The following is a 27,735-nucleotide window of genomic DNA, read 5'->3' on the forward strand; positions in this document are numbered from 1 at the left end:
TTAAGATGGCCTTAATCAGTTATCTGTCTTATATACTTTATTCTTCTTTACAAATCATTAGATTAAAAGGGTTCCCTGGGACGGATCCCTTACCTTTGAAGCAGAGATGCTCAGCCCAAGCCACATGTGAAAGCTATCTGTTTAACTTAAAGATACCCATGAGTAGCCCCTACCCCACACCCCCCCTACACTCTCCCACCCCCACCCCCGCCGGAGATTCCAATTCAGGAGATCTCAGAGGGGGCCTGGCATTCATTTTTGTTCCTTAAAAGCTCATAGGTTATTCTGATGTTCAGCCAGGATGGGGCAGCTCTCATAGAAAGCTTTAGTTTACCAAGTCAACGTTCTTAAAATTCTCTCGTTTCAAGCCCTTCACAACAACGTAGAATAGGTGCTGTTAACCCCATTTATAGATGAGGAAGCAAGAGCATAAATGACCTAGAAGTGTCTTTTATGGGAGAAGTGTCTTTTTAAGGGAGCAGAATCAGAACTTAACGGTTTTCAATTTCCAGTCTGGTGTATTGCCCTACCAATCTGTCTTTTACATTACAGGGGATGGAGGAAATAGGGCAAGTCAAGTATGAACTCAAAACTTTAGACCAAAAGGGACCCACCTGAAGATATGTCCAACCCCCTCATTTAATATATAAAAAACAATTTCAGATTGTTAAAAAGTTTGTAATTACTTTCCAAGTATATCTGACAATAAGCATAGCTACTATCACTTTGATGACTTCTTACGTGCGGAGCCAAACACTTTCTATCCATTACTTCATTTACAAGTCTGGAGTTGAAATACTATTTTGTCCTTATTTTTACGAATGAGGAAACTAGTGCTCAGAAAAGGTAAGAGTTCAGATTCAAACTCTGGTTTCTCCTATGAGAGCCTGAGAGACCATACTCTACCTCTTAGTCGATAATTATATGACTTACTAGAAGGGTATGTGTGCTCACTGGCCAACTTGGTCTGAAAGGTGTTCTGTTTTTTCAAAAGTTCCAGAAATTTAGGCCCAGTCTTTAAGAATGGGAAGATTTTAGGGACGCCTGGCTGTCTCGGTCAGTTGGGGGGGGGGGGGGGCAACTCTCGATCTCAGGGTTGTGTTTCAAGCCCCAGGTTGGGTGTGGAGTTTATTTAAAAATAAAATCTTACAAAAAAAAAAAAAAAAAGGGAAGATTTTAATTCAAATGAGTGGTCAGCACATAAAGACATGATCCATGCCTTTTAGGAGTGAACTTACCTCTACCTTTTCACGAAAACCCAGGAGAGAGGTTAACCAAGAATATAAACTTCCAAACTGCCAAGAAGGGGGAGGCCACACAGAGTGGAATGTTGTTCAGTTTTTATGGAAATAGTGAAAAGGGTCTGCCTTGAGGAAACATGCATGACATGGGAAGGCCTCCACTCTTGTTTGCTCAAGACTTTCCCATTACGATCTTGTAAACAGCCATTCTTGAGTCCTCCAAGTGTTGTCTGCATTTGTTGCAGGGATAGATTTACCCAGACAGGTGGAAGAGTCATGACTTAAGGGTTATAAACAGCTGCAGAGGCCAGGCCTGCTCCATAGTCTTGGTAGCAAGGGATGTGACCATTCCCCACCGCCGAGCATTAACCAGCCTTAGAACAGGCCCTCAAATCAGAACGACTGTAATTTTGGTCTAGTACATGCACCACCCCTGACAGCTAAATAGTAACATTAAAATGTGAAGAATTTCCAGTCGTTTTCAAAGGGATCGTCTTGGCTTGCTTTCTGTTGCTGACTCATAGTGCTGCTGCTTTGAGACTGTCATGTTTCCAAACGGGACACACAGTAGGTATTCAATGAATGTCAGTTTGTAGCAGTAATTTTCATCCCTTAAGGAGCATGCCCTTACTATCTCACCATGAGTAAGGCAAGTAAGTGAAACGGTCAAGACAAATCTGCCCTGGGCTTGGTGGGGGCTGACCGAGCTTTTCCCTCAGTCAGGTAACTTTTTTAAGTGACAGTGAGCACAACTTGTGCCCAACGCTGGGCAGGTTTGTCCTTTGTCCAATCATCACCAAGATTTGGGGGTGGGGGAGGGGGAACTTCCATAGACCCACCCTGACCAGGAAGGGGGCGGGTTTAGGCCGAGCAGGGCCACCGCAGCCCGTCGGGGTGCCGCCCGATGCTTGGCACTTAAGGGAACCAATAGGAACGAAAAGAGCTATTTGAATTGGCCAATACAGGCACGGTGGGGGCGGGTTCTTTTGAGCCTTATAAAGGCTGCGGCCCGTGAGGCAGGCGGTGGCGGAGGCTCCTGCAGCGGTTGCTGGCGTTGCGGTGCAGAGCTGCTCTGCGCCCCTCGGACCCGACCCTCAGCACTCTGCTCCCACGCCAGCCTACCTCGCTCCTCGGCACCATGACCACCACCACCACCTTCAAGGGAGTCGACCCCAACAGCAGGAATAGCTCCCGGTGAGGCTGCGGGGACGCCCCCGCTCGGCGCGGGGCTCGAGGGCAGGGAAGGCCGCCGTCCGGCGGGGCCACGGGTGCAGGGCGGCGGGTCGTTGGCGGTGACGTGCCCTGGCTGTCGCGCTCGTGCCCGGCCGGGCGGCGGGGCTCGGCGGTCTGCTCCGTCTTTGTGCCGTCGGGCGAGCCCGTCGCGCCGGCCCCGCCCGACTCCCGCTTCTCTCCCATTCATTCCTCCCCCGGAGCGAGGGGTCGGTCGGGGAGGGCCGGGGCCGCTGGTCCTCGCAGTGCTGCGGGCTTTCGGTAGTCAGGCCAAGCGGACAGGGTTCGTTTCCTTCCCTTTGCGGTGCGGCTGACCGGCCCCAGGGCGGTGGTCTTGGCCCCCACGTGCCGGGGCAGCCCCCGGGGCGTCCCGGTCAGGCCCCATTGTCCCACCTCTGGCCACGCGCTCTTGCCTCTGGCCCCGGGCAGGTGGCGGTCCCCCCCCCCCCCCCCCCCCGGCGGCCACCCCCTTCGGCCGCAGCGATTGAGTCTTGCGGGCGCTTATCCACTGGGGCCCGCCCGGCAGGTGGCATTTGTGGTCGGGCGGGGCTGGTCATCGCGACCCCCACGCCCGTCCGGGACCCAACCGTCAGCCCTCTGCGAAGTGCTTCTCCTCTGCTAACAAAGGAAAGACCCCTGCTCCTTCCCCTCCCGCGCCCACCTCCGAACGCGAAAGGGGGGCGAGCCTGTCCGAGTGGGTTTTCTGCGCTCAAACCTTCGGACCTCGGCCTTTGCATCCCACCTCTTTCCCTCCCCCTTTTGACGTTTGTCAAACGAGTTCTTCCCTGGCCCGGGTTCCCTAGCAGGAGGAGGTTTCCTGTTCTTGGGCGGGGCCGGAGACATCCATTGTCTCTTCCGTACTATCTGCACCTGGGATGCCGGGGCCTTTCTGGCCACAGTCGCTACTGCATTAGGGGATGGGGGCACTGGGTGTTTGCACTGCGATCCTTTTCCAAGCCCTTGCCTGACTTGGTGGAAGGGTTTGGAACCGGCGGAAGGTGTCCACATTGTCTCGGCTAATTGCACACTGTTCTCTTTTAAGACGGGATACAGGCATCTCTGGGATCCTGCTCAGGGCTTGTAGGAAGCTTAGGTTCCACTTTTTCTAGGCATCTATTCTTCATTGATCACGACCTGCAGTCGTGTGCGGCCAGCCTGGGGGTCCTGGGCAAGTGGCACAAAGGGAGCCATTTTGTGGGGCTAAGAAGACAGCCGTGAAATAGCAGTGCCTCATAGGGGTTGGAGAACTTGGGGACAAAAAGCTGGCCTCAGCAGCGAGGCTTAGGCGGCAGGTTGGAAATGACACCCCTTTTCAACTCATTCCTTTCCCTTATACAATGTAGGAAAGTGGGAAAGATTTAAAATAAATTAGTGGGTCCTGGAAGGTTGGGGACCTTGAGGAGGATAGACCTACAAAAATACTGGTCACTCCCTCTTCTGTTGTCATTCTTGCAATGAGATCATTTTTTTTGCCGAGGACACTGGAACACGCCGAACCTTTCTTTTTGTGCCATGCGGTCAACTTTCTGCTGGTGAAACTGTAGTGACTGGAACGTGAAAATTTATACATTATGTAAAAAAAATCAGGTTTCATCTTTTGGGGTTGAGTGTAGTTTAGTGCTTCATAAAAAATTTCAGTAACCAGGTCAAAGGAATCCTCATGCTAGTTTTTTGATATGGATATTCGAAATGTGAGACCAAATGGTTTTGGGTTCTGCAGAATAAATGCTTTCATTCACCTTTTGTCATCAATTTCCCTCCAGTATCGTGATCCTAGGACTGGAGCTTTGTCCTTTTATTTACTTCCTACCTTTACTTCCTCTGTAATCTCACCTAATTTTCCTTCAGTTGTTTCTGCAGTAACATTCTTCTGGCTCCATAAGCACATTGTAAATTTAGTCTGGGACGGGATGATCTGCAAAGATCACATGGGAACTCTGGCATCTAGAGAAAGAAGAAAGAAAAAGTGATTTTTGTTTTTTTTAATTGTTATCCGTGGTACATGGGTCCATTTTTGGTGAGTCTCAAGTAGGTAATCCTGGTTTAGTTACCCTGTGTGGTTCAGAAAGAATAGGAGAAACTTAAAAAATAAAATTGGAATAATTTCTGTCTTATGATCCAAATCCTTTGTTTGGGGATGTCTCACTGTTACAAACGGGCTTTACAACACTGACGTCATCGGAGTAGGGAGTAGGTATTACCTGCTCTTGCAAGAGGAACACAGACCTTTAAAAAGTTGGGTGCGCAGAGCTTTGACTTTCTTTTTAAGCCGGTGTTTGGGCACTAGTGTCTTTTTTTCTTTTTTTAAGGCCAAAAAATACTTCCCAGACCATTAGGGTTCTGGAGATTTTCATCTGGCTAATTCATGAGGGTTTAATTACGATAAAGGAAAAAAAAAAAATCATTCTAATCTCAAGGGAGCAAGTGAATTTTGATTTTATTGACTCTTTGTTGATTTGGGTACAAACAAGGGATAAAAAACCTGGTTGCTTCAAACTTTAACATGAGAGAAAGCCTATTAAGAATTTATAATACACCTTTAATTATGATTTAAACCATTTAATTAAGCAAACCTAAAATTATCAACTTTATATAATGTATGCCTGAATACACTTATCTTAATTCATATAATGAAATTAATCCAAGTGGATATTTAATATCTAAAACTTGAAAAAAAAAGTAGAGTTATAAATATTTTACATGTTACCAAAAACACAATGGGTCCCCAACCTCCCCTCCCCCACCACCTCCCCGCCCGAGGGGGAAAATAATGACATTTTTATTTAGTGCAATTTCTGTATTGAATTATACTGTGGACACACACAAATCTATGATCCAGGGGAGGACGCTAGAGGACCTACAGAAGAAATAGAAGACACTCTAAGATTGGAAAACATGGAAACTAATCAAAGCACCAGTACATAGGTGTGTAGGAAAATGAAAGAGAAAATGGCCTTCTGTGCCTCCTGTATTTTATTTTATTTTATTTTTTTAAAATTTTTTTACGTTTATTTATTTTTGAAACAGAGAGAGACAGAGCATGAACGGGGGAGGGTCACAGAGAGAAGGAGACACAGAATCTGAAACAGGCTCCAGGCTCTGAGCTGTCAGCACAGAGCCCGATGTGGGGCTCGAACCCACGGACCGTGAGATCATGACCCGAGCCGAGGTCGGACTCTTAACCGACTGAGCCACCCAGGCGCCCCTGTGCCTCCTGTATTTTAGCGCGTTGAGCACTTCTGTGCTGGCCAGAGACTGAGGATTTGGGTTCTGGTCCTCGTCACTGTCAGTTAACTAATGTTGGACAATTTCTTCAGAGGCTCTGGAGGCTTGACTTTGTGCTCTTTAATTTTTTTTTTTTTTTTACATTTATTTATTTTTGAGAGACAGAGTGAGACAAAGTGAGAGTGGGGGAGGGACAGAAAGAGAGGGAGACACAGAATCTGAAACAGGCTCCAGGCTCTGAGCTGTCAGCACACGGCCCGATGTGGGGCTCGAACCCACCAATCATGAGATCATGACCTGAGTTGGAGTCAGACACTCAACCGACTGAGCCACCCAGGCGCCCCAGACTTTGCGCTCTTTAAAATGAGGCTGTTGAACTAGACAGAACAGAGCCCAGCAAACAATCACCCAAGGGCTAAATGCAGTGGGTACCTGATTTTTACATTTATAAATGGTTGCAAAAAAAAGATTCATTTCATGACTTTGTGGAAATTATAGGAAAGTCAGATTGCAGTGTCTGTAAATAAAGTTTTATTGGAAAATAGCTGCACTCGTTTGTTTGCATGTTGTCTGTGGCTGCCTCTGTGCCACATGACAGACCCCAATAGTTACAAAATACTGCATGATCCACAGGCCAAAAATATTTACTCTTGGGCACTTCACACCAGAAGCCATCCTTTCCTCCGTGTTCTACCTGGTATTCTTCGAGCCTATGGAGAGCTCTACTAGTCTGCTTTATGGAGGAGGTTGAGGTTTAAGAGATGGGCCCGGTTTTGAGGGATGCTTGAGGAAAGGGTGGAGAGTGCTCTAGGCAGGAGTAAAGATGGGAGTAATACCCCAAAGTGGAGATAAACCAGAACTGTTCTGGGGAACAGTGAGAAAATGACTGGATTGGTGAAGAAGATGGTAAGAACTAGATACGGTTGAGAGGCCATGTTGATAGTTTGTCACGTTACCTTGCATCTCTGCTGGCTTGTGGGTAGCGGCCACACGGGAAGAAGAGGCAGTGTTAGGGAGTCCAGGCCAGGGTGTCAGCAGAGGAGCCACGATTTCTGCTGAAAGATCCAAGGGGACACGGATGTCCACAAATGATCACATGCAGTGGCCAGTAGGAAAATTAGTACTGTCAAAAGAAAGATTGTCAGGGAGGGGAGCTTGGACTTCCGCTCAGGTCACAATCTCACGGTTGGTGGGTTCGAGCCCCACATCAGGCACTGTGCTGACAGCTCAGAGCCTGGAGCCTGCTTCGGATTCTGTCTCTCTTTCTCTCTCTCTCTGCCCCTCCCCAGCTTGTATGCTCGCGCTCTCTCTCTCTCTCTCTCTCTCTCTCTCTCTCGCTCTCTCTCTCTCTCTCTCTCTCTCTCTTTCTCGCTTAAAAAAATGAATAAATGTTAAAAAAAAGAAAGTTAAAAAAAAAGAAAGAAAGATTGTCAGGGAATTCTGGAACCCAGAAGGAGTCTTTGAAAGAATTTTAGATTAGTGGCAATACAGAAAAATATGAAGTATAAAAAAGGACATTGAAATTCACCTGAAATCCTATCTGAGAGCACAAACCCTGGATGCCACTGTGGTGTGGGTACTTCTCAGGCCTTTATGTCTAGTTGTGATGCTAATAGCTACGACTGCTGCCTTCTAAGCACAGTATATTGGATATTCTTAGAATAGTCTTAGGAGGCAATTACTACTAACCTCTTTTTGTAGAAGATAAAAGCAGGGGCCACTGGGTGGCTCAGTTGGTTGAGCATCTGACTCTTAATTTCACCTCAGGTCATGATCTTAGGGTTATGGGATTAAGCCCATGTTAGGCTCCATGCTGAGCATGGAGTCTGCTTAAGATTCTCTTTTTCCCTCTTTCTCTGCCCCTTTCCTCTAAAAAACTGCTGTCTCTTTTAAAACAAAAACAGAAACAAAAGAACATTAGAAGAGAAAAGCAAAACAGAAGTCAAGCAGTTTATCTAAGATCACACAACCAGATAAATTTATCTCTGTACACGTCATTTTATGTAACACGTCATTGGGCTTATGTTTGTCTTCCAGTGTTTTTCATTCACTGTGTTTTGGGTAACTTTTCATATCCACTAATGAAGGTAACTCTCACCCTAATGTATACAGCTTTCTGTTGTGTGGACATGCTTTGATAATTAAGCCTTTGCTAATGGACAGTTAGGGTATTCCCAAATTTATTTGTAGATGAACATTTTTAAAGGATTTATATACAAGGATATAAATCCTTGTATATATATCTGGTTATCTAATTAGGGCAATTTCTGGAAGTAGAAATGCTGGTTCATATAAAAAGCAAACAGTTGACACATATTATCAAAATGTCCTTTAGAAAGTTTGTACAGGGACACCCGGGTGGCTCAGTCTGTTAAGCGTCTTGACTTCAGCTCAGGTCATGATCTCACGGTTCGCGAATGGGAACCCGAATCAGGCTCTCTGCTGTCAGCGCAGATCCTGCTTGGGATCCTCTGTCTCCCTCTCTTCTGCCCTTCTCCCACTGGTGAGTGTGCGTGCTCGCTCGCATGCTCTCTCTCTGCCAAAAATAAATATTAAAAAAAAATTTTGTACAAACAAAAGTTTGTACAAATGTGGTCCTAGTCTTGAAGAAAAGGGCTTTATTTCTAAGTACAAGATGAAAGCCAGAAACTGAAAAGATGGACGAATTAAACTTGGCAAAAATACACATAATCAACAAAGGATAACATCACTAGTATATGAAATGCTCTCAAAAAATAAGTAAAAGAGGGTGCTTGGGTGGCTCAGTCAGTTAGACATCCGACTCTTGATTTCAGCTCAGGTCATGATCTCATGGTTCGTGGGTTCAAGCCCCATGTGGGGGCTCTGTGATGACCACACGGAGCCCACTTGGGATTCTCTCTCTCCCTTTCTCTCTGCCCCTCCTCTCCCCTACCCTCTTCTCTCTCAAAATAAATAAATAAACTTAAAAAAAAAATACATAAATTGAATAAATAATTTTGCCTAGCTGGAACTTACTTTGGTAAATAAAATGAGTGAGGGATGTTTTGTTTTATCAAAATGATTAGTCAGCCCAATGCAGTTTTTCCCACTGATCTAACATTTACTCCAGTGGCAGTCATTCTGAGAGAGAACCCTTATCTTGACAGAATTCTGAGGAAAAACTGGCAAACTCTTCATTGTGGTAGGAATTGTTAATGGATTCACTCATTAAGTGATAAAACATACTTAGGGGAGCCTGGGTGGCTCAGTCGGTTAAGTGTCTGACTTCAGCTCAGGTCTTGATCTTAAGGTCTGTGAGTTCGAGCCCCGCGTCGGGCTCTGCTCACAGCTCAGAGCCTGGAGCCTGTTTGTGATTCTGTGTCTCCCTCTCTCTGCTCCTCCCCACTCGTGCTGTCTTTCTCTCAAAAATACATTAAAAAAATTTTTTTTAACATACTTAAAAATCAGATTTGAACAACTCATTAGCAAGCTTGATCCTAGTAGACATATAGAACATTAACAAATACACATTCTTTTTAAGAGTATATAGATTTATAGAATTGAGTACATATTAGGCCATAAATCACATCTCATCACATTTCAAAGGATTCGTATCATACAGACTGTTGTCTGTGTTGTAGTTAAAAACTAGAAATTAATAAACCAGAAAGACCCCTGTGTTTGGAAACTGATACATGTACTTCTAAATGATGTATGGGTCAAAGAAGAAAATAATGGGAAGGAGAAAATATTTAGAGTGGAACAATAGTTAAAAAAACAAAACTTGGGATGCCTTTAGAAGGGGCACTTAGGAAGGCATTTATGCTGTGTTTAATTTTTCCTTTTCTTATTTTTAAAATTTATTTTTATCTTTTTCACTGTTTTAAAAAGTTTAAATTTTAGTTGACATGCAGTGTGGTATTGGTTTCAGAAGTCATTGATTCAACACTTACATACAACACCCAGTGCTCATCACAAGTGTCCCCCTTAGTACCCAGCATCCATGTAGCCCATCGTCCCACCCACCTCCGTCAACCCATAGTTCTCTATCACTAAGAGTCTCTTGTGGTTTGTTTCCCTCTTTTCTTTCCCCCCCCTCCTCTTCCTATATGTTTCCTTTTCTTTTCTAATATAAGGAGCTGTGTTTGCAAATGACAACTGTTCTTTATTTGGAAACTTGAATAAAATGGACATCCTCCTAGAAAAATATTTTTCAAACTGACTTAAGAAGAAATAGAAAACCAGACTACTCCTGTCTCCAGTAATAGAATTGAATCCTTAGTTAGAAAATTTTTCCTTCCATAAAACCATCTCCATTTTCTATGTTTTGAGCAGTGACAGGACAAGTTAAATTGAGTTCTTCCAGGGATGGGACACATTGGTCAAGCCAAGCAGGAAGCTTTGGAAATGGACAAGTGCTGGGTTTCCTTGCTGAACCGAAAGCTATAGAGTCCAAAGGTGCCTGGTTATCGAACATTCTGTGAATCGTAACACCAGTTTCTCATACGGACTTCCTCCTTGTGGCTAATTGTTCATGTTTACTAGTGAGAATAGTGTGGTGCAAGTGTATAAATGGGGCTCGCTGGCGATGCCTAGATAGGAAGAGACTAGTATCGCTCTCCATGGGCTTCTAAATTGGTCAACTTAACTTTTATATGTATAATCTTCCATTTTTAATTTTGTTGAAAATAAAAATGGAAATGCTTTCTGAATAAATAACAAGATATGCTTCTAAACTTTTTTGCAGATACATCCAGCTGATCCTATTAGGCAAGGTCTGTTAGGTCTTTTGCCATTATCTAAAAGGGGACGTCAGCCAGGCTGTTATTTGTGATAACTTTCAGGCTTTTTCAGCTGTCTTCATGTCGGAAGTCCTTACTACAAATATTATAAAACAGCATTTTGTATCTTAACATCCAGTGTTGAATTTTTAAAAACTTTCAGTTTTTTAATTGAGAATAATATATTAGTCTCAGGTGTACAACATAGTGATTCGACAATTCTATACATTTATGAAATGCTAACCACGATAAATGCAGTCCTCATACAAATTTATTATATTCTTGACTGTATTCCCCATGCTGTACTTTTCAGCCCCATGATGTATTTATTTTATAACTGGAAATCTGTATTTCTTAATCCCCTTTACCTGGTTCACCCACCTTCCTACCTGTCTCCCTTCTGGCATCCACCAGTTTGTTCTCTGTGTTTGTGATTGTTTCTGGTTTTGTTTTTTTAAATGTTTTGTTTATTTTTGAGAGAGAGAGAGAGAGAATGAGAGGGAGTGCGTGCACGTGGGGGAGGGGCAGAGAGAGAGGGAGACGGAGAAGCCAAAGCAGGCTCTGTGCTGTCAGCGCAGAGCCCGATTCAGGGCTCACACTCACAAACCGTGAGATCATGACCTGAGCTGAAGTCAACACTTAACCGACTAAGCCACCCAGGTGCCCCATTTCTGTTTTTTTTTGTTTGTTCATTTGGTTTTTTAGGTTCCACATATAAGTGAAATCATGTAGTATTTGATTGTTTCTGTCTTATTTCATTTAGCATCATACCCTGTACATCCGACCATGTTGTCTGAAATGGCAGGGTTTCATTCTTTTTTATGGCTGAGCTGAGTAATATCCATTTTCTTTATCCATTCATCTATCGGTTGACAGGTAGGTTGCTTCCATATCTTGGCTATTGTAAATAAGGCCGCAGTAAATGTAGGGGTGTATATATCTTTTCAAATTAGTGTTTTTGTTTTCTTTGGGTAAATATCCAAAAGTAGCATTACTGGATCATGTGGGATTTCGATTATTAATTTTTTCAGGAAACTCCATACTGTTTTCCACAGTGGCTGCACCAGTTTACATTCCCACCCGCAGTTCACAAGGGTTCCTTTCTCTCCACATCCTTGTCAACACTTACTTCTTGTCTGTCTGCTACTAGGCATTCTGACTGATGTGATCCAGTGTTGACTTTATACCACAACAGAATCAGTTCCCTTTTCCCATTAGCAGCTCTCTCTTGGAGGGGGTGGGGTGGGTGGGTGGGTAGAAGGAATGAATGGGTGAGGGAAATGAATTTGAAAGGTGTTTGAAAACATTTATGCTGAGAAATGTTTTGGCATGATCTGAAATGGATGTTTTTTGCCATTACTCCCAAGGGTTTTGCGGCCTCCAGGTGGTGGATCCAATTTTTCATTAGGCTTTGATGAACCAACAGAACAACCCGTGAGGAGGAACAAAATGGCCTCTAGCATCTTTGGGACACCTGAGGAAAATCCCCCTTCATGGGCCAAGTCAGCAGGTACTGCTTATATGTGTGACCACTGATCAAAGGTACAGACCCAGCACGAATAACTACAGTTGGTTTTGTGCTGAGGAGCAAAATCTAGCCCAACCATAATGAGATCAACAACAGTTAAGTCTTGTCACTGGAGGAAAGCCTGGGAGAGGGGTCAGAATAGCGATTGAGGTCAAATTGGGCTATTTGGTTCCTCTGTAGAATTTTTAAGCTCTCACTTAACCTGTTTGCTCATTTTTTGATACAAGACTAACACGAACATCATTCACAAAAGAAGTGTTTTGCTTTCAGTCTTTCTGTCATAGTCCTTAAGAAAGTATGTTTTAATTCAGGTGCCAAGTCTAGTGGTGGCAGAGAGGATTCTGAGTCATCTGGACCCCAGAGAAGGAACTCTTCTGAAGCAAACTCTGGAGACTTCTTAGATCTGAAGGTCAGTGTGACAACACAGGGTTGGGGGGGAAAGAAAGGCTTTGAGGTTAATCCGGTTTGGAAACTGACTTCCTTCCTATTGTAATAAGAGCTTCAGTTCTGTCACTAGAGCCTTACATAGAGGTGACTAGGGAAGGGCCTGAGGCCATACTGGTGCTGGAAGATCCATAAAGAGAAAAGTCAGAAAACTGAAGTGACATGATCTGGGTTGGTTCACATCCCTCTTCTACCAGTTGGATCAGTCTCTCTCTTTTCACTATCGATTTTGGGAACTTCTGGATCACACTTCCTACCTAAGTGGTATATAGTAGTGTGTGTGAGGTCAAAGACCTGACGAACGTTGCCCAGTTGTTCTGAGCTGAACTCGAGGAGACTGCAACCTGGGTGTTATCATCAGTTGTCTGCAGAGGAACATGATCCCAATGTCCCCAGGCAGGTGTCTGGAAACCTGGTAGGGTGGCCTCCTAAGTAGGGCCCTCTGAGCACACAGTGGTGTCAGCCGTCCCAGTGTGGAACCCTCTTAACGGACTTTGGAATTTATAGAGGCCCCTCAACAGCTAGATAAGGAAAAAGGAAAGGGAGCATGGAAAAATAAACTTACCAGTTTCACATTCTGATAAAAGATCCTCTGAAATGCTAATTGATATTAGGCCATCGGTGTAAATGTTAAGGTTTTTTTGGTGTGTCGGGTATTGCTGGCACCGGGGCAATTTGTCATGCAGCAGTTTTGTATAGCATTGTCCCAAAGTAAGTATAAAGGTTGTAATATAATTGTGTTGTGGCCTGACCCTGAACTTGACTGCATCAAAATGAACTTCCACGTTTGGTTTCAAATAGTAGCCTCTCAGAACTGTGACTGCTTTATTTGTTACAAAATTAAAATCTGAAGTAAAATTTTCTTTTCTTTTCCAGAGAGAAGGCGACATTCATGGTGAGTCCTTCTGAAGTACACATTTCTGGTTCTGTAAATGGTTTTAGAATAGAGCGGAATTTTTCTTGAAATAGTGTCTTGGGGAGTGAAACCTGGCTTTGCCCCAAGGGCCAGCACAGCATACCCTGGGTGGAGAGCAAAGAAACACAAAACTGGGAAGTTAGCAAACATGGCCACGTGTGCGTCCGCCGCAGTGAGAGCAAGGCCGGGAATGCACAAGAAAGGAAAAATGGAGAGTCCTTCACAGATATGTGTGCAGTAGTGGGGCTGGTGGGTGTTCCTGTTAATGAGAGCTTTTTAGTAAAAGGCTCTGGCATTTCAAGCTTGGCACACAGCATTTAATTTACAAACTTTGTTTGATTTTACACTGAGGTGCTTATTCAGCAAGACGTCGGCAACTCTGTGATCTTGTGGCTGATGATTTAGGAGGCAGATATAAATTTTCATCCATGTTACCAATTATATGTGGAAATGAGCTATAATCATTTCTTTAATGATGTTAAGTCTTTGAAGTATTTATTGGCACTTCCTTAACAAGTGCCAGAGAATGACTATTGCATGTAACGAAAGGCGTAAGTGTGTCGGGCAGCAGGAATCAGGTGAAAGTTGACTCGGTGAAATGCAGCAGTCAGAAGGCCCTCTGGTCCGGAAGGAAGACCATTACATTTTGTGAGGCAGTCTTCCCGTGAAACAAGTGTTGAGGAACCAGACTCCTCTTCTGCCCTCTTACACAGCGTTTCTTTCTTTAAAAAAAAAAATTTTTTTTGACGTTTATTTATTTTTGAGACAGAGACAGAGCCTGAACGGGGGAGGGGCAGAGAGAGAGGGAGACACAGAATCCAAAGCAGACTCCAGGCTCTGAGCTGTCAGCACAGAGCCCGACACGGACGGGGCTCGAACTCATAGACTGCAAGATCATGACCTGAGCCGAAGTCTGATGCTTAACCGACTGAGCCACCCAGGTGCCCCACAGACAGCGTTTCTTGATGGACACGGTGGGAAGGGAGTCTATTGGGCCTTTGTGAGCGTTACCTGGGTTCTTCCTCCGTGAACAAATCACTTTCTCACTGGATTGAAGATGTATTAGTTATTGTTCATGTCCAGTGTGTTCTGTCTGAAAAGACTCTTCCGGAGGTTAAAAAAAAAAAAAAAAAAATCTTGAAGTCTTTTCAGTTCTGGTGCTTTTCATATTCTGAAATACTTCCACTAGGAGACCTTACTTAGCAAGAATTAGCTAATCCTTAGTCACTACTTTTGGGCAATGGATATAGTTACGAATTTGGGAAGCCTGGAGAAGGATGAGAGGGCCTTGATGGAGTTATAAAAAAAAAAAATGTGTCACTTGACGTGCTACTAGTAATTCTCTCCCAGCTCGGTTTTTTTTCAGATTCTTCAGGTGAGTAGCACACTCATGAAATTGTCATGAAATGACAAGGGGCACAATGATTCAAGATCCATCTGGGGGAGTAGAGGTCAACCCCGATTCTGTTGCCAAATTTACTTCGAAGCCAAGCTATTCTGCTTGGTTTAAGATAGATTTGGTTTGGATATAAGGAAGATTGCCGTTCTCTCTTAGAGAATTAAACCTAGGGATGGTTAAAGGGAGCAGTGGGAAATCTGCAGCAGAGGGAGTAGGTCCGCAGAATTTAGGTACAAGTCTTTCCTGCCTTTAGGCAAGTTAGTCTGCTGCATCTCTTGCTGTTCTGATTCTTTCACCCTCGTAATGAACCACTTTATCATTTATCCTGACGTAGGTATCTGTTCAGTGCCTTGTTGATTTGCCAAAGAAGAAAGACAAGTCAGGAGTATATTAGATGTGTATTATGGTGAAGTGTTTGTTTAAAGTCCCGTTTTTCAGTCATTAGATTCAACAAGCAAAAGCTTTCTCAGTCAATCCTGTATAAGTTTCTAAAGCCTCTCAGTTCCTGTACTTATTACTTCATTACAGACTAAGGGGACGTAGTAACAGACTAGCCTCTGTTCTTTTTGGATGGAGCATTTCTGACTAGACAAAGGAGCATTTATTTATTAAAAATGTTTATTTATTGGTGTGGGGGGGTGTGGGGCAGAGAGAGAGGGAGAAAGAATCCCAGGCAGGCTCTGAGCTGTCAGTGCAGAGCCCAACGCAGGGCATGAACTCACAAACCATGAACTCATGATCTGAGCTGAAGTCCAAAGCTTAACCAACTGAGCCACCCAGGTGCCCTGACAAATTTGAGCATTTATTTTTTTTTTAATTAAAAAAATTTTTTAATGTTTATTTTTGAAAGAGACAGAGCATGAGTGGGGGAGGGGCAGAGAGAGAAGGGGATACAGAATCTGAAGCAGGCTCCAGGCTCTGAGCTGTCAGCACAGAGCCCAATGTGGGGCTTGAACTCAAAAACCGCGAGATCATGACCTGAGCCAAAGTTGGATGCTTAACCGACTGAGCCACCCAGGTGCCCTGACAAAGGAGCATTTAAATTAAGGCCTACTGTTGTGTATCCTCCATATGTGCTTTTTTTCTTTTTTGGCGAAGACAAAACAGTTCCTTTAATAATGAAAGACGGGGGATACCTGGATGGCTCAGTCTGTTAAGCATCAGACTCTTGATGTTGGCTCCAGTCATGATCTCATGGTTTGTCAAATCAAGCCCCGCGTCAGGCTCTGCACTGCGAGTGTGGAGCCTGGTTGGGATTCTCTCCCTCTCCCCCACTCTCTCTTCCCCTCTCCTGATCATGCACGTGCTCTCTCTCAAAATCAAAACAAAACAATAACAACAAAAAAAACTTTAAAAAAAATAATGAAAGACAAATATAAGAATGGTAGGTGTGAGCTTGATTTATCCAAAAATCAGTAGGAAATAAATGATCACGGTAGAGCTGCAAGGTAATGTTTTGTCCTTTAGAAGTACTCCTAACTGCTTGATCCAGGCAGACAATGGATACCTGTGAGAGCCTGTGCAGCGGTGAGGCCAAGTCCTAGTAGCAGCAATGAAATTGCTTGAACTGATAGGCTGGCTGGCTCAAGTGGAACTCGTGCCCCGTATTTGTCCATCTTGGATTGTTTCAAATCATGGGTTTTGGGGTTTTGTTTGTATTTGTGGTAAATGGGACATATTTTCCTAGGTTATTCACGGGACACTTATCAGAAGACTTGGGTTCTCAGTGTTGATGCATTTAATCCTGCTTCCCGTGCAAACAAGAATGTAGCAACAGGAAATTAAGGCGTGACCCTTTCTCACCAAGCTTTAAGTTAATTATCATGAGGGCTGTCATTCTGGAAAGCTCCATACTGATTTTTACTTGTAGTTCAATACTATAGAACATCATATGTGTTGTTACTTCTATAGAATGTTATAAAAATTCTTAAAAGGAAATGTCAAAAGCAGCAGTAGCATATTTCTGAGATTTTGTTGAGTTTCTCATTGAAGACTTCTTCCCCCTTGGACTTCTCGGTATTAGTTCGCTAAAACTTGGTACAGGTGCTTTTAGGAACATGAGCTTTTAATGGTTAGTCTTTGGGGAACTTAAAGTACATTTTTTCAAAATTAGAACTTTTCATCGGTGTCAACTATGAGGGCCATATGAATTTCTTACATGGTATAGATCATAACCAGTATTTGTTTCACTGCTTCCAGGGCTTTGGAACACCTTAATCTAGGGGAGGAGGGAATAAATGTCTTTAAACCTTAAGGTAGTTTTCTCCCAAGTTTTATGAATTAGTGTTTGGTTTCTTACACTAAAGTTGCCTTTGTGTGTGTGTGTGAGAGAGAGAGAGATTGAGGAGAAAAGATTTTATTCTATTTTTTTTTTTTTTAGCATTTATTTTGAGAGAGAGAGTACATGCATACATCCAAGCAGGGGAGGGACAGAGAGAGAGAATCCCAAGCAGGCTTCACGCTGTCAGGGCAGACAGAGCCCATCTCGGGGCTCGATCTCATGAACTGTGAGATCATGACCTGAGCAGAGATCAAGAGTTGGGCACTTAACCAACTGAGCCACCCAGGCACCCCAAGAAATTTTATTCTAAAAATTTTTTTAAATGTTTATTTATTTTTGAGAGCTACAGAGCACAAGTTAGGGGAGGGGCAGAGAGAGAGGGAGACACAGAATCTGAAACAGGCTCCAGGCTCTGAGCTGTCAGCACAGAGCGCAATGCGGGGCTTGAACTTGGGAACGGTGAGATCACGACCTACGCCAAAATCAGATGCTCGACCGACTGAGCCACCCAGATGCCCTAAGAGATTTTATTCTAAAGCAGGTGTGAGATTATGCAACTGAATTGAGACCTGGCATTTTACTGTCCCTTTGGACTTTGAACAAAGACTTCCATATTTTGGAAAATGCCTCATTAAGAATATATATTTGTTGGGAATTTCACAGATTAGTGAATCATCAAGCAGTCTCTAGGATGCTGGGTAATAGTACACTAATTCTGAAGCCTTTATCATGGAAAGTACCTAGTTAATATATATGGGAGTGATCTAATTAATGGAGATACTACTAATCAGTAGGGGAAAGGTAGACTCTAATAAATGATGTTGGTACTATGGGTTATCTTTGTGGTTAGAAAAAGAAATCAGGCTCACCTAGTAATCATGGAAATGTAACATGAAACAGGAACGAAATAATATTTCACCCATCAGTTTGGCAAATTTTAAAGTGAGGTGGTTATCAAATGATGGATGTGCAAAGGTGTACGGACAGCATAGTCTGACACGGGTTGGGGGTGGAACGTGGCACAGCCCCCTCTAGGGAGGGCGATGCATAGCGTCTGTTCAGATTGAAGATGGTCGCCCTTGTTTCCCCGTGGGTACCTTTGCCAGTCTATATACATTCCAACTTTGTTTGGAATGGTTGGGTCGGTTCCAGTTTTCATGACTAGTACAGCTAATGCAGTACTGTATTATATCAAATATATTGAATCATGTGATAAAATACTATAAAGGAGTTACACAGGGTAAATTATGACCATGTGTATAAATATGGGTAAATTTCTGAGTATAAAAAAAGGAAGTTGGTATCAGTACAACAACAACAAAACCCAGAAGTATATATTATCTGTTGGGAATAAAGTACACTTATAAGTAAGTATAACAGAGGGGCTAGAATGGACACAATTCCGAGTCAGAAGAAGAGACCCACACGGAGGTGGACTTCTAATTTAAAATACTACATCTTCATATATTTGTACAATTTAGAAATGAGCACACACAGAAAAAGGCCTGGGGACAAGTAAGGCAAAACACTAAGTGGTTAGTTTTGGGTTGCGGGAACATGGGTGAATGATTCTTGTCTTATATATCTCTAGGTATGATTTAAACCATCCTCCAAAAAAAAAAAAAAAAAAATCTTAAAACTCTCCATCTTTCCTAGAAATAGTTGCTTAGTAAGCCTGAACCTCCTTCTGTTTTTCTAGAAAACGTGGACACAGATTTGCAGGCCAGCCTGGGGCAGAGCGAGGAGAAGCCCGTGCCCGCTGCCCCCGTGCCCAGCCCGGTGGCCCCGGCCCCAGCGCCGTCCCGAAGAAATCCCCCTGGCGGCAAGTCCAGCCTCGTCCTGGGTTAGCTCTGACTCTCTTGAACTCTGTCGTTTTATTTGTTTGTTTTCTCCATGCTTGTGAACTGCACAACTTGAGCCTGACTGTACATCTTTTGGATTTGTTTCATTAAAAAAGAAGCACTTTATGTACTGCTGTCTTTTTTTTTTTTTTTTTTTTTTTAAGAACAGGTTTCTCTTTATCTGTCCTGATTCCTCCGGGTCTGTAGGCCATGGCATGAGTGTTTTCTAGTAGTAGATTGGAGGGAAAGTTTTGTGACACTTAGTATGGTGTTTTTAAGAATAATCTGGTTCCAAATGTGTTAGAGGATCTTTTGTACTGAGGTTTTTAAAACCCTTTTCTTGTCAGCTTTACTTGGGTTTACCAAGCCTTGATTGGGCAGACCAGTAAACAGTCCACAGGCATGTTCCTTCAGGCCCCCAAACACAGGGTTGTCTTTATGCCAAACCTACTCATTGTAGCCCTACCTTGTCCGTGCCCTTTGCTAAAAGCATCTTCCTGTGCCATATGGAACAGTAGAGGTCTGTGCCTCATGCCTTGCTGCCTGCAAAGCAAAAACAAAAACAAAAACAAAAACTGCCTTTTTAATTTTTGAACCTTAAGAAATAAGCCAGATACTAACTCAACTAGCTGATGAGCTGAGCCTGCTGCTGTCTTGCAGAGGAAGGCTTCGATGTGCACTCAAACTGACAAATTTCCAAGTGGTAAAGCAAGCGAGGGCGGTGGCCACACAGAAGTGGGTCTTCGTCATGAACAGACCCCAAGGGGGCAGTGCTCTTCTTAGATAACTTGAAGCCGTGTGCATGATGCTGGTGCTTGACCATGAACTGAAGTCTCATCCTTAACATGTGTGTTGTACTTCACAATCCTGGACTGTTGCTCAAAGTAAACAATGTGCAAATTTGGAACATCGTGTCCTGTGTCATCTTTTTGAGATCGTTTCACTGTTCTACCTGTTCAGTTGCTTTTTTCTTTACTATAAATCCTGTTGCCCAAGAACCGATGAGTCACTAAAGTTAAAAGACTATTGGAAGGCCCAGAGAAGTAAGTGGGCTTCTCTCAAAAGAGAACAGGTTTACAGTCATAGCAGGAGTTCAAAATGCCAAAAAGATAGTTAACTGATACCTGTGCTAATAAAATACAGGGATACGGATAAATGATAAAATATTTATTAGGTAATATATTTTAGACTCTTCTACCCACTCTCTGTGCTGGGCAGTAACATGTAAGTTTTTAAGTCCTCTCCTCCATGAAGGTGCTTCTCAATGGTGGGTGGCTACAGAAGAGCACTCCAAAGGAAGGGGAGGAGGATCTGAGCAGACAGAAGAGAGGAAAGCTCTTTGCGTTCAGGCAGAAGGTTCCAGATCAACATGCTATATTTATATTAAATGTCCAAATTGGGCATTAAGACTTGGCTTTTACGTCTAGCTGCACTACTACTCAACTGTGTTCTTTAGGCTTGTCATCTTGGATCCAGTTTCCTATCTTAAAAAGTAAGACCATTGAGACGATGAGCATAACCACTGGCTTCATTTGAACTATTGGGACATTTCTTTGGGAAGAATAGATTCAGGGGGTGTAAAGCTTTTCTCCCTTAAGGTGCAAAGAAAGCATTTGCAAAATGGAGAATCAACAGCTTTGATAGAGGATCCGTCTGATTTGATGAAAACAGGTTAGCTCTGCAAATACTAGCCTGAGTTATGGTTTCTATTGGAACCTCTTTGGAGGCAGGGAACCTGTCTGCACCCTTCTCTAATGGTGGGGATCCTGGAAAAGAGATGTCCCTGATTTGTGTCACACTTGTACCTTGGCTTTAAGTTTTTATTTTTTGAAGATAAGTGCCTAATCAAAATTCAAGTGTTGTGAGGGAGGGACAGCTCTGCCAATCATTCAGATACTATCAGAACAGATTTTATGAAATTCTATGTAACATGTTTGCTAAGGGTGTTAAATTTTCTACTTAGAAAGCTTAGGGTTTACGAAGTGGAGTTGAACGATTTTATGATGATGGCAGAACAATCAGTATTTCGTTGACACTTTGGCCTGGGTATAAACCCAGTTTGTGTGACTTGAATGGGAAGGAGGGGGAACATTGGAGGACTCACTATTGCCTAGGGCGATTGTACCTCTTCTTGAGAGTTTTTTAATCAGATCACTTTAGAAGGAGAGGCTAGTCTCCCCTTTGTAATGTGTTTCAACATTGGTTTGGAAGTATTATTGGGTGCTCAGATGGGGAACTAGAGGAAGATGGGTCACTTAATCAAATCTGAGTTTATGGTTTGTAGGAAAACGTATTTGGACGTAGTCAGGAAGTTGAGAAAAATCTACAAAGGAGCGTCAACAAAACTTAGCCATGTTAGGCATTTTCTAGAGGGGGCTGTAACTGCCAATGCTAGAACACCGGTGTCCCTTCCACAGAAAGGACCTTCCCCGATTACCTGAGCTTGTTGGAAATCGTGTCCTCCGGGTGGGACTGGATGCATAAAGCGGATGCTCCCAACTCTGGTTTAGGAGTTCATCTCTTAGGAGCTCTACTCACACGAGTCAGGGGTCTTCAGCAGTCATTCACTTCAAAGTTACTGGGAGCCCCCATGATTCGGGCCTCAGGGAGTTCTGGCCCGGGATCCGGCGTGATCCTGTGCCCTGTCCCACAAGCAGGGAGGGCAGAGTTGTGCCGGTGGCCCCGGGACTCGCGGTCGCGACTCTAAGGGCGGAGCCAGCCCCACAGGATTCACCCATCGCAGAATTTGAGATCCGCCCTCGAGCGGCCCACGACCCGCCCGGGTCCGCTTGGGGTGAGCGGGTACGTTCCCCCGCGGAGTTGGGGGAGGTACACGTGCAGGCGGGCGCGCTCTCGGGCCGCCCCGCGCCGCCTCCAGGGGAAAGTCGCGCCCTCCCGCGAGGCCGGCTCACCGGCGCCCATGCAAATGAGCCCGGTGCGCCCGCCCACCGCGCGCCTCCGGAAGCTGCGGCCCGCGCCTGCCCGCCCCCCCTCCCCCCCCAATCCCAGCCCGGCCTCTGCGGCGATGGCGGCGCGGCGCGCACGGCCGGTGCGGGTGCTGGTGGACATGGATGGCGTGCTGGCCGACTTCGAGGCCGGCCTCCTGCGGGGCTTCCGCCGCCGGTTCCCCGGGGAGCCGCACGTGGCGCTGGAAAAGCGCCGCGGCTTCCTCGCCCGCGAGCAGTACCGAGCCCTGCGGCCAGACCTGGCGGTAAGCAGGGAAAGGGCGGGAATGCAACGCCGGGTGTCCGCGGGCAGTGTCCCCGGGAGCGAGGAGTCCCGACCCCGCAGGATACCCGGGAGCAAGGGCCCGGACCCCATAGGATGCAAGGGAGCCCGAGCCCCGACCCCACACGGCACCTAAGAATGGGAGCCCTCCCCGTGGACAAGACTGTCTTCCCCCTTTGTTTAACAAAACCCTCCGTTTAGAATCCATTGTTCGCCCTGGACGAGAAAGTCTGTCAGAGCGCTTCCCCCTAAGCAAAATTGTCTCCCCGAGGCTTTGATTTGGAGACCAAAACCCCCCAGGAATCTTTTGAGAGTCCTCACTGGGGCTAGATCTGCTGGAGGCAGAAGCTGGGACAAGAACATGGTATCTTTCAGGACAAAGTGGCCAGTGTGTATGAAGCCCCAGGCTTTTTCCTAGACTTGGAGCCTATCCCTGGAGCCTTGGAAGCCCTGCAGGAGATGAACAACATGCAGGAGTGAGAAAGGGCAAAGAGGGGAGGGGCGGTGGAGAAGAAGGGAGGGCACCACCCTAAGTCTAACCTGCGCCCCTTGCGTGCAGCACCGAAGTCTTCATCTGCACCAGCCCTCTGACGAAGTATGAACACTGTGTGGCCGAGAAGGTGCGGCTGCCCCAGCGCTTGATAGCAAACTGCTTCCTAAATCCTGAGGATTAAAGTAAACTAGCAGAGGGGCACCCGGGGGCTCGGTCGCTTAGGGCTCAGGCTCTGTGCTGAAGGTGCCTAGCCTACTTGGGATTCTCTCTCTCCTTCTCTCTCTGCTCCTCTCCTGCTCTCTCGCTCGTGCTCTCTCTCAAAATAATTAAAAAGCCCCTTTTTTAAATAAACCGGCAGAAACACAGGAAGTGTGGGGGGAGAGGAGCAGCATCTCTCAAGGGCTGGAGACCCCACTCCCACCTACTTACTCACTGGCCCTGCTGACCGACCTGTGCCCCCTCCACAGTACCACTGGGTGGAGAATCACCTGGGGCCACAGTTTGTGGAGCGCATTATCCTGACGAGGGACAAGACGGTGGTCTTGGGGGACCTGCTCATTGACGACAAGGACACCATTCGAGGTTAGACCCGTTTTCCTGGCAACCTTCCAGGCATTTGGCCTGCTGGATTAGGGAGGGAGTAAAAATAACCAGATTATAGACTGCATCTCCCTGCCTTTCTCTTGCATCCTGTCCCAGGCCAAGAGGAGACCCCAAGCTGGGAGCACATTTTGTTCACCTGCTGCCACAACCAGCACCTCGCCCTGCCCCCCACAAGGAGACGGCTGCTCTCCTGGAGTGACAACTGGAGGGAGATCATAGACAGCAAGCGGGGGGGCCGGGACAGTGGGTAGTAGCTGAAGGAAGGGAAGGCAGGCCATCAGGGAACACCAGCAGAGCTGGATGACAGGGCAGTGCCATGGCGGTGGCCACCAGCACCGTGGAGCAGGGAGACACAGTAACGTCGGTTCTCACAAGGCAGCCACCTGGAACCCCACAAGACGGCTGGCAAGGAATCATGGTGGGAAAACTACTCAGGAACCTTTTTAATAAAACACTTTGGCTCACCACTCTTTAAAGGCCCTTTATTTGGGAAAGTAGAGGTACAGGGGCCCTAGGGAGGGCAGCTGGAATGCAGGCTGAGGAGGAGGCTTTCTCGTCCCTCCTCCTGTCCTCAGTCCCACCTCCACACCCATCTGGACACCATGTCTCTTGCATCTGCCATCTTTCATCGTGGCCATGGAGGTCAACCTTAAGGGACTGCAGAAGGGAGGCCAGGAAGCTCCCCATTGCTCCTGAACCCCAACTTCCCATGGTCGTCCCACACCGCTTCCCCTGTGCTGGTCAACGTACACTGTGGACTCTAAACCACAGATTTTTGTCAGGAGGTCCTCTGTGTTCCCTGAGCACCACTCTCTTGCATTCGCGAAGCCCTCCTGAGTCTGAGACTTCCAGGGCTGGGGACCTGCCCTCACTAACCCAACCCTGATGGCAGAGGAGGAAGGCCAAGGTGTTCAGGCCAGGGCCATGGGGTGGCGAGGGGAGAATATGAAGCTTCAAGGGTCTGTGCCTCATTCTGATGTGTCCTCACCCTCATACTCGTGGTCTTAACACCTGATGGCCACCTTCACAGTCAGCGGACTGCATCACTCAAGAGTAGAGACCACACCTTCGTCTTTGAAGCCCATGGTGCCCGGCAGATAGGCCTGTGTGGATAAACAGGTGATCCCGGGCCACAGAGTTCTCCAGGCTGGTGTCCACCATACCCAGTGCCCAGCCTGGAGATCTTGTGGTGTAGGTACCCAGCTTCCATAGCCCTGGAGTGGGCATGACCAACTTCCCAGAGCTGGCTTCTCACTTGTATTCCTCAAGATTACTTCAGATACTTCTGTGAAAGGAGAATTCCTATTCCCTCAAGCATGAACAATTCTAATCCCAGGCCCAGCTGCTCCTCATGAAAACCCCCTTCTGCAAGGCCTCTGGATCTAGGGTCCCAGCTGCTTCTCTCTCACATTAGGCTGAGAGCCTGGCTCAAGCGGGGGGTTGAGGGGGGTGGTAGGAGGCAGGCTCTTGACTTCTAGCTGGTTAAGGGTGCCAACCTATGGAAATGGCCTTTGCTCTCCTCCATGGGCCTCCAGGTCTGGCTTCCTCACTCATCTATTGCCTCTCATCACAGTGTAAATATGTGTCACACTGAGAAAACTCACCTTTAAAATACCTTAAAGGGCACCTTTTGGGGAGAACACACTCAGTGGGAGCCAGGCTGCTCCCGCTCCCCGAGTCCCCACTGGGATTGTGGTCTCGTCTCTAGCGGTCAGGGTGTCAATGGCCATGAGATCTCCCTGGATCAGGGCTGCTGCAGGGCCTCAGTCCTTGGCAGTGGGATACCCAGGGCAGAGTGAGCCCGCCAGCTACGGGCTTCCGCCACCTGGCTTGGGGAACAGAAGTCTTCGAGGAAGATCTGGGCCAGGTTCCGGAGCCTGGTGTTGGCCGAGAGAGAGAAGCGCAGCATGCACTGCACCACGGGCATGGCAGTCAGCTCAGGGTGGGAGGCAGAGCCTGGGGAGCTCAGGTACATGATTGTGGTGACAGCGGACAGCACGGTCTCCTCGTTGGGACTGGACAGGCAGTTGATGATGAGGGGGATGCCCCCTGTCTGCAGGATGTGCTCCTTGTTGGCCCTGTCTGGACACAGGTTGCAGAGGCCTCCTGGGGAAGGGCAAAGGGAGACTGGATGCTCAGGCCTGGGCATCCTCCCACCGCCCCTCCCAGCTTCTCTCAGCCCACTTTGTCCTGAGAAAGGGCCCAGGCCTATGAGAAGGTGGCCCAGGGACAAGAGATCCAAAGTCCATTCTGGTACCCAGCCCTTCCTTTCAAGATTCCCGCCTGCCCATCACAGCCTAGCCTTCAGGAAGTGGGTACCAATCCCTTCCCCGCTTGGTTCAGCCAGTTCAATGGTTGATATGCTTTCCTTTTTTTTTTTTTTTTTTTTTTTTTAATTTTTTTTTTAACGTTTATTTATTTTTGAGACAGAGAGAGACAGAGCATGAACGGGGAAGGGTCAGAGAGAGGGGGAGACACAGAATCCGAAGCAGGCTCCAGGCTCTGAGCTGTCAGCACAGAGCCCGACGCGGGGCTCGAACTCATGGACTGTGAGATCGTGACCTGAGCCGAAGTCGGACGCCCAACCGACTGAGCCACCCAGGCGCCCCCCTTTTTTTTTTTTAAAGCAAAAACACAGGGGCGCCTGGGCGGCTCAGTCGGTTAAGCGTCCAACTTTGGCTCAGGGCATGATCTTGTGGCTTGTGAGTTTGAGTCCTGCGTCGGACACTGTGCTGACGGCTCAGAGCCTGGAGCCTGCTTTGGATTCTGTGTCTCCCTCTCTCTCTGCCACTCCCCAACTCATGCTCTGTGTCTCTTAAAAATAAACATTAAAAAAAAATTAAAGCAAAAAAATAAAATAAAATCTAATACATCACTTTACAGAATTAAAAAACATAGGCAAGGTGATGGTCTCACAGGTGTATACGTGTCAAAACATATCAAATCATATCCTTTAAGGATGTACAGCTTATACTATCTCAATAAAGCAGTTATAAATACTAGAAGCCAAATTACAAGCCACCGTAATCCTACCATCCATTTAACATTCGCTTTTCATTCCTCAGTTTCAAAATATGTGAATAAATATAAACATTCAATAAAAATGTGATACAGGCGCCTGGGTGGCTCAGTTGGTTAAGCGTCCAACTCTTAGTTTCAGCTCAGGTCATGATCTCATGGTTTGTGGGATCAAGCCTTGAGTCAGCGTGGAGCCTACTTGGGATTCTCTCTCTCTGTCTCTACCCTGCTCATGTGTGTATGCTCTCTCACAAAATAAATAAGCTTATTTTAATTTTTTTTTTTTATAATTTTTTTTCAACGTTTTTTTATTTATTTTTGGGACAGAGAGAGACAGAGCATGAACGGGGGAGGGGCAGAGAGAGAGGGAGACACAGAATCGGAAACAGGCTCCAGGCTCTGAGCCATCAGCCCAGAGCCTGACGCGGGGCTCGAACCCACGGACCGCGAGATCGTGACCTGGCTGAAGTCGGACGCTTAACTGACTGCGCCACCCAGGCGCCCCAAAATAAGCTTATTTTAAAAACAAACAAACAAACAAAACAAACAAACAAACAAACAGAGTGCCTGAGTAGCTCAGTGGGTTGTGTCCAAATCTTGACTGCAGCTCAGGTCATGATCTTATGGTTCATGAGATGGAGCCTTGCACTGGGCTTTGCACTGACAGCACAGAGTATGCATGGGATTCTCTCTCCCTCTCCTCCTCCCCTGCACTCTCTCTCTCAAAATAAACAAACTTTAAAACACAAAACAACGTAGGGGTGCCTGGGTGGCTTAGTCGGTTAAGCGTCTGACTTCAGCTCAGGTCATGATTTCACAGTCCGTGAATTCAAGCCCCACGTCGGGCTCTGTGCTGTCAGCTCAGAGCCTGGAGCCTGCTTTGGATTCTGGGTCTCCCTCTCTCTCTCTGCCCCTCCCTCATTCATGCTCTCTCAAGTGAATAAATGTTGAAAAAAACAAAAACAAAAACAAAAACAAAAAGCCCCACAACATATTTGTAAACATCTTTCCAGGCCCACAGATCTACAACCATGGCACCATCTAATGGCCATGCAGTGACTACCTTATGGATGCAGTGCAATTTATTTATTAAAAAAAATTTTTTTGGGGGGGCGCCTGGGTGGCTCAGTCAGTTAAGCGTCCGACTTCAACTCAGGTCACGATCTTGCGGTCCGTGAGTTCGAGCCCCGCGTCAGGCTCTGGGCTGATGGCTCAGAGCCTGGAGCCTGCTTCCGATTCTGTGTCTCCCTCTCTCTCTCTGCCCCTCCCCCGTTCATGCTCTGTCTCTCTCTGTCTCAAAAATAGATAAACGTTAAAAAAAAAAAAAAAAATTTGGGGGGGGGCGCCTGGGTGGCTCAGTCGGTTAAGCATCTGACTTGGGCTCAGGTCATGATCTCGTGGTCCGTGGGTTCGAGCCCCGCGTCGGGCTCTGTGCTGACAGCTCAGAGCCTGGAGCCTGTTTCAGAGTCTGTGTCTCCCTCTTTCTATGACCCTCCCCTGTTCATGTTCTCTCTCTGTCTCAAAAATAAATAAAATGTTTAAAAAA

The 27,735-nt window shown here is 46.0% G+C and overlaps 3 protein-coding genes and 1 non-coding gene across 7 annotated transcripts in view; 3 read left to right on the forward strand and 1 right to left on the reverse strand.

The window, feature by feature from the left end:
* Nucleotides 1-2,244: 2,244 nt before the first annotated feature.
* JPT1 (Jupiter microtubule associated homolog 1) lies at nucleotides 2,245-19,754 on the forward strand. The gene is made up of 5 exons (XM_019466263.2): nucleotides 2,245-2,435; nucleotides 11,806-11,948; nucleotides 12,278-12,375; nucleotides 13,287-13,305; nucleotides 18,706-19,754. The coding sequence occupies exons 1-5, from the start codon at nucleotides 2,380-2,382 to the stop codon at nucleotides 18,852-18,854; spliced, it is 465 nt and encodes a 154-aa protein (XP_019321808.1). The 5' UTR covers nucleotides 2,245-2,379; the 3' UTR covers nucleotides 18,855-19,754.
* Nucleotides 3,924-27,735, reverse strand: part of ARMC7 (armadillo repeat containing 7) — a 39,360-nt gene continuing 15,548 nt past the window's right edge. Inside the window, exon 3 of one of the 4 annotated variants that reach the window (XM_019466261.2) lies at nucleotides 3,924-4,415. In XM_019466261.2, the coding sequence (XP_019321806.1) occupies nucleotides 4,396-4,415 (20 nt within the window). In that variant the 3' untranslated portion in view covers nucleotides 3,924-4,395. Of the gene's footprint in view, nucleotides 4,416-23,639; nucleotides 25,278-27,735 lie in introns of those variants that run through there. The other 3 variants (XM_019466260.2, XR_002084915.2, XM_019466262.1) reach the window with 3 other exon arrangements.
* Nucleotides 21,831-23,638, forward strand: NT5C (5', 3'-nucleotidase, cytosolic). Its single transcript, XM_019466259.2, has 5 exons — nucleotides 21,831-22,058; nucleotides 22,451-22,551; nucleotides 22,635-22,695; nucleotides 23,036-23,150; nucleotides 23,268-23,638. Exons 1-5 carry the CDS (start codon nucleotides 21,873-21,875, stop codon nucleotides 23,420-23,422), a joined length of 618 nt encoding a protein of 205 aa, XP_019321804.2. The 5' UTR covers nucleotides 21,831-21,872; the 3' UTR covers nucleotides 23,423-23,638.
* Nucleotides 27,534-27,618, forward strand: TRNAP-UGG (transfer RNA proline (anticodon UGG)). Its single transcript has one exon. It is a non-coding gene; the product is annotated as a tRNA-Pro (tRNA).

The sequence above is a fragment of the Panthera pardus genome, unplaced genomic scaffold (genome assembly GCF_024362965.1).
Source record: "Panthera pardus isolate Hobbes unplaced genomic scaffold, ASM2436296v1 HiC_scaffold_3, whole genome shotgun sequence".
NCBI lineage: Eukaryota > Metazoa > Chordata > Mammalia > Carnivora > Felidae > Panthera > Panthera pardus.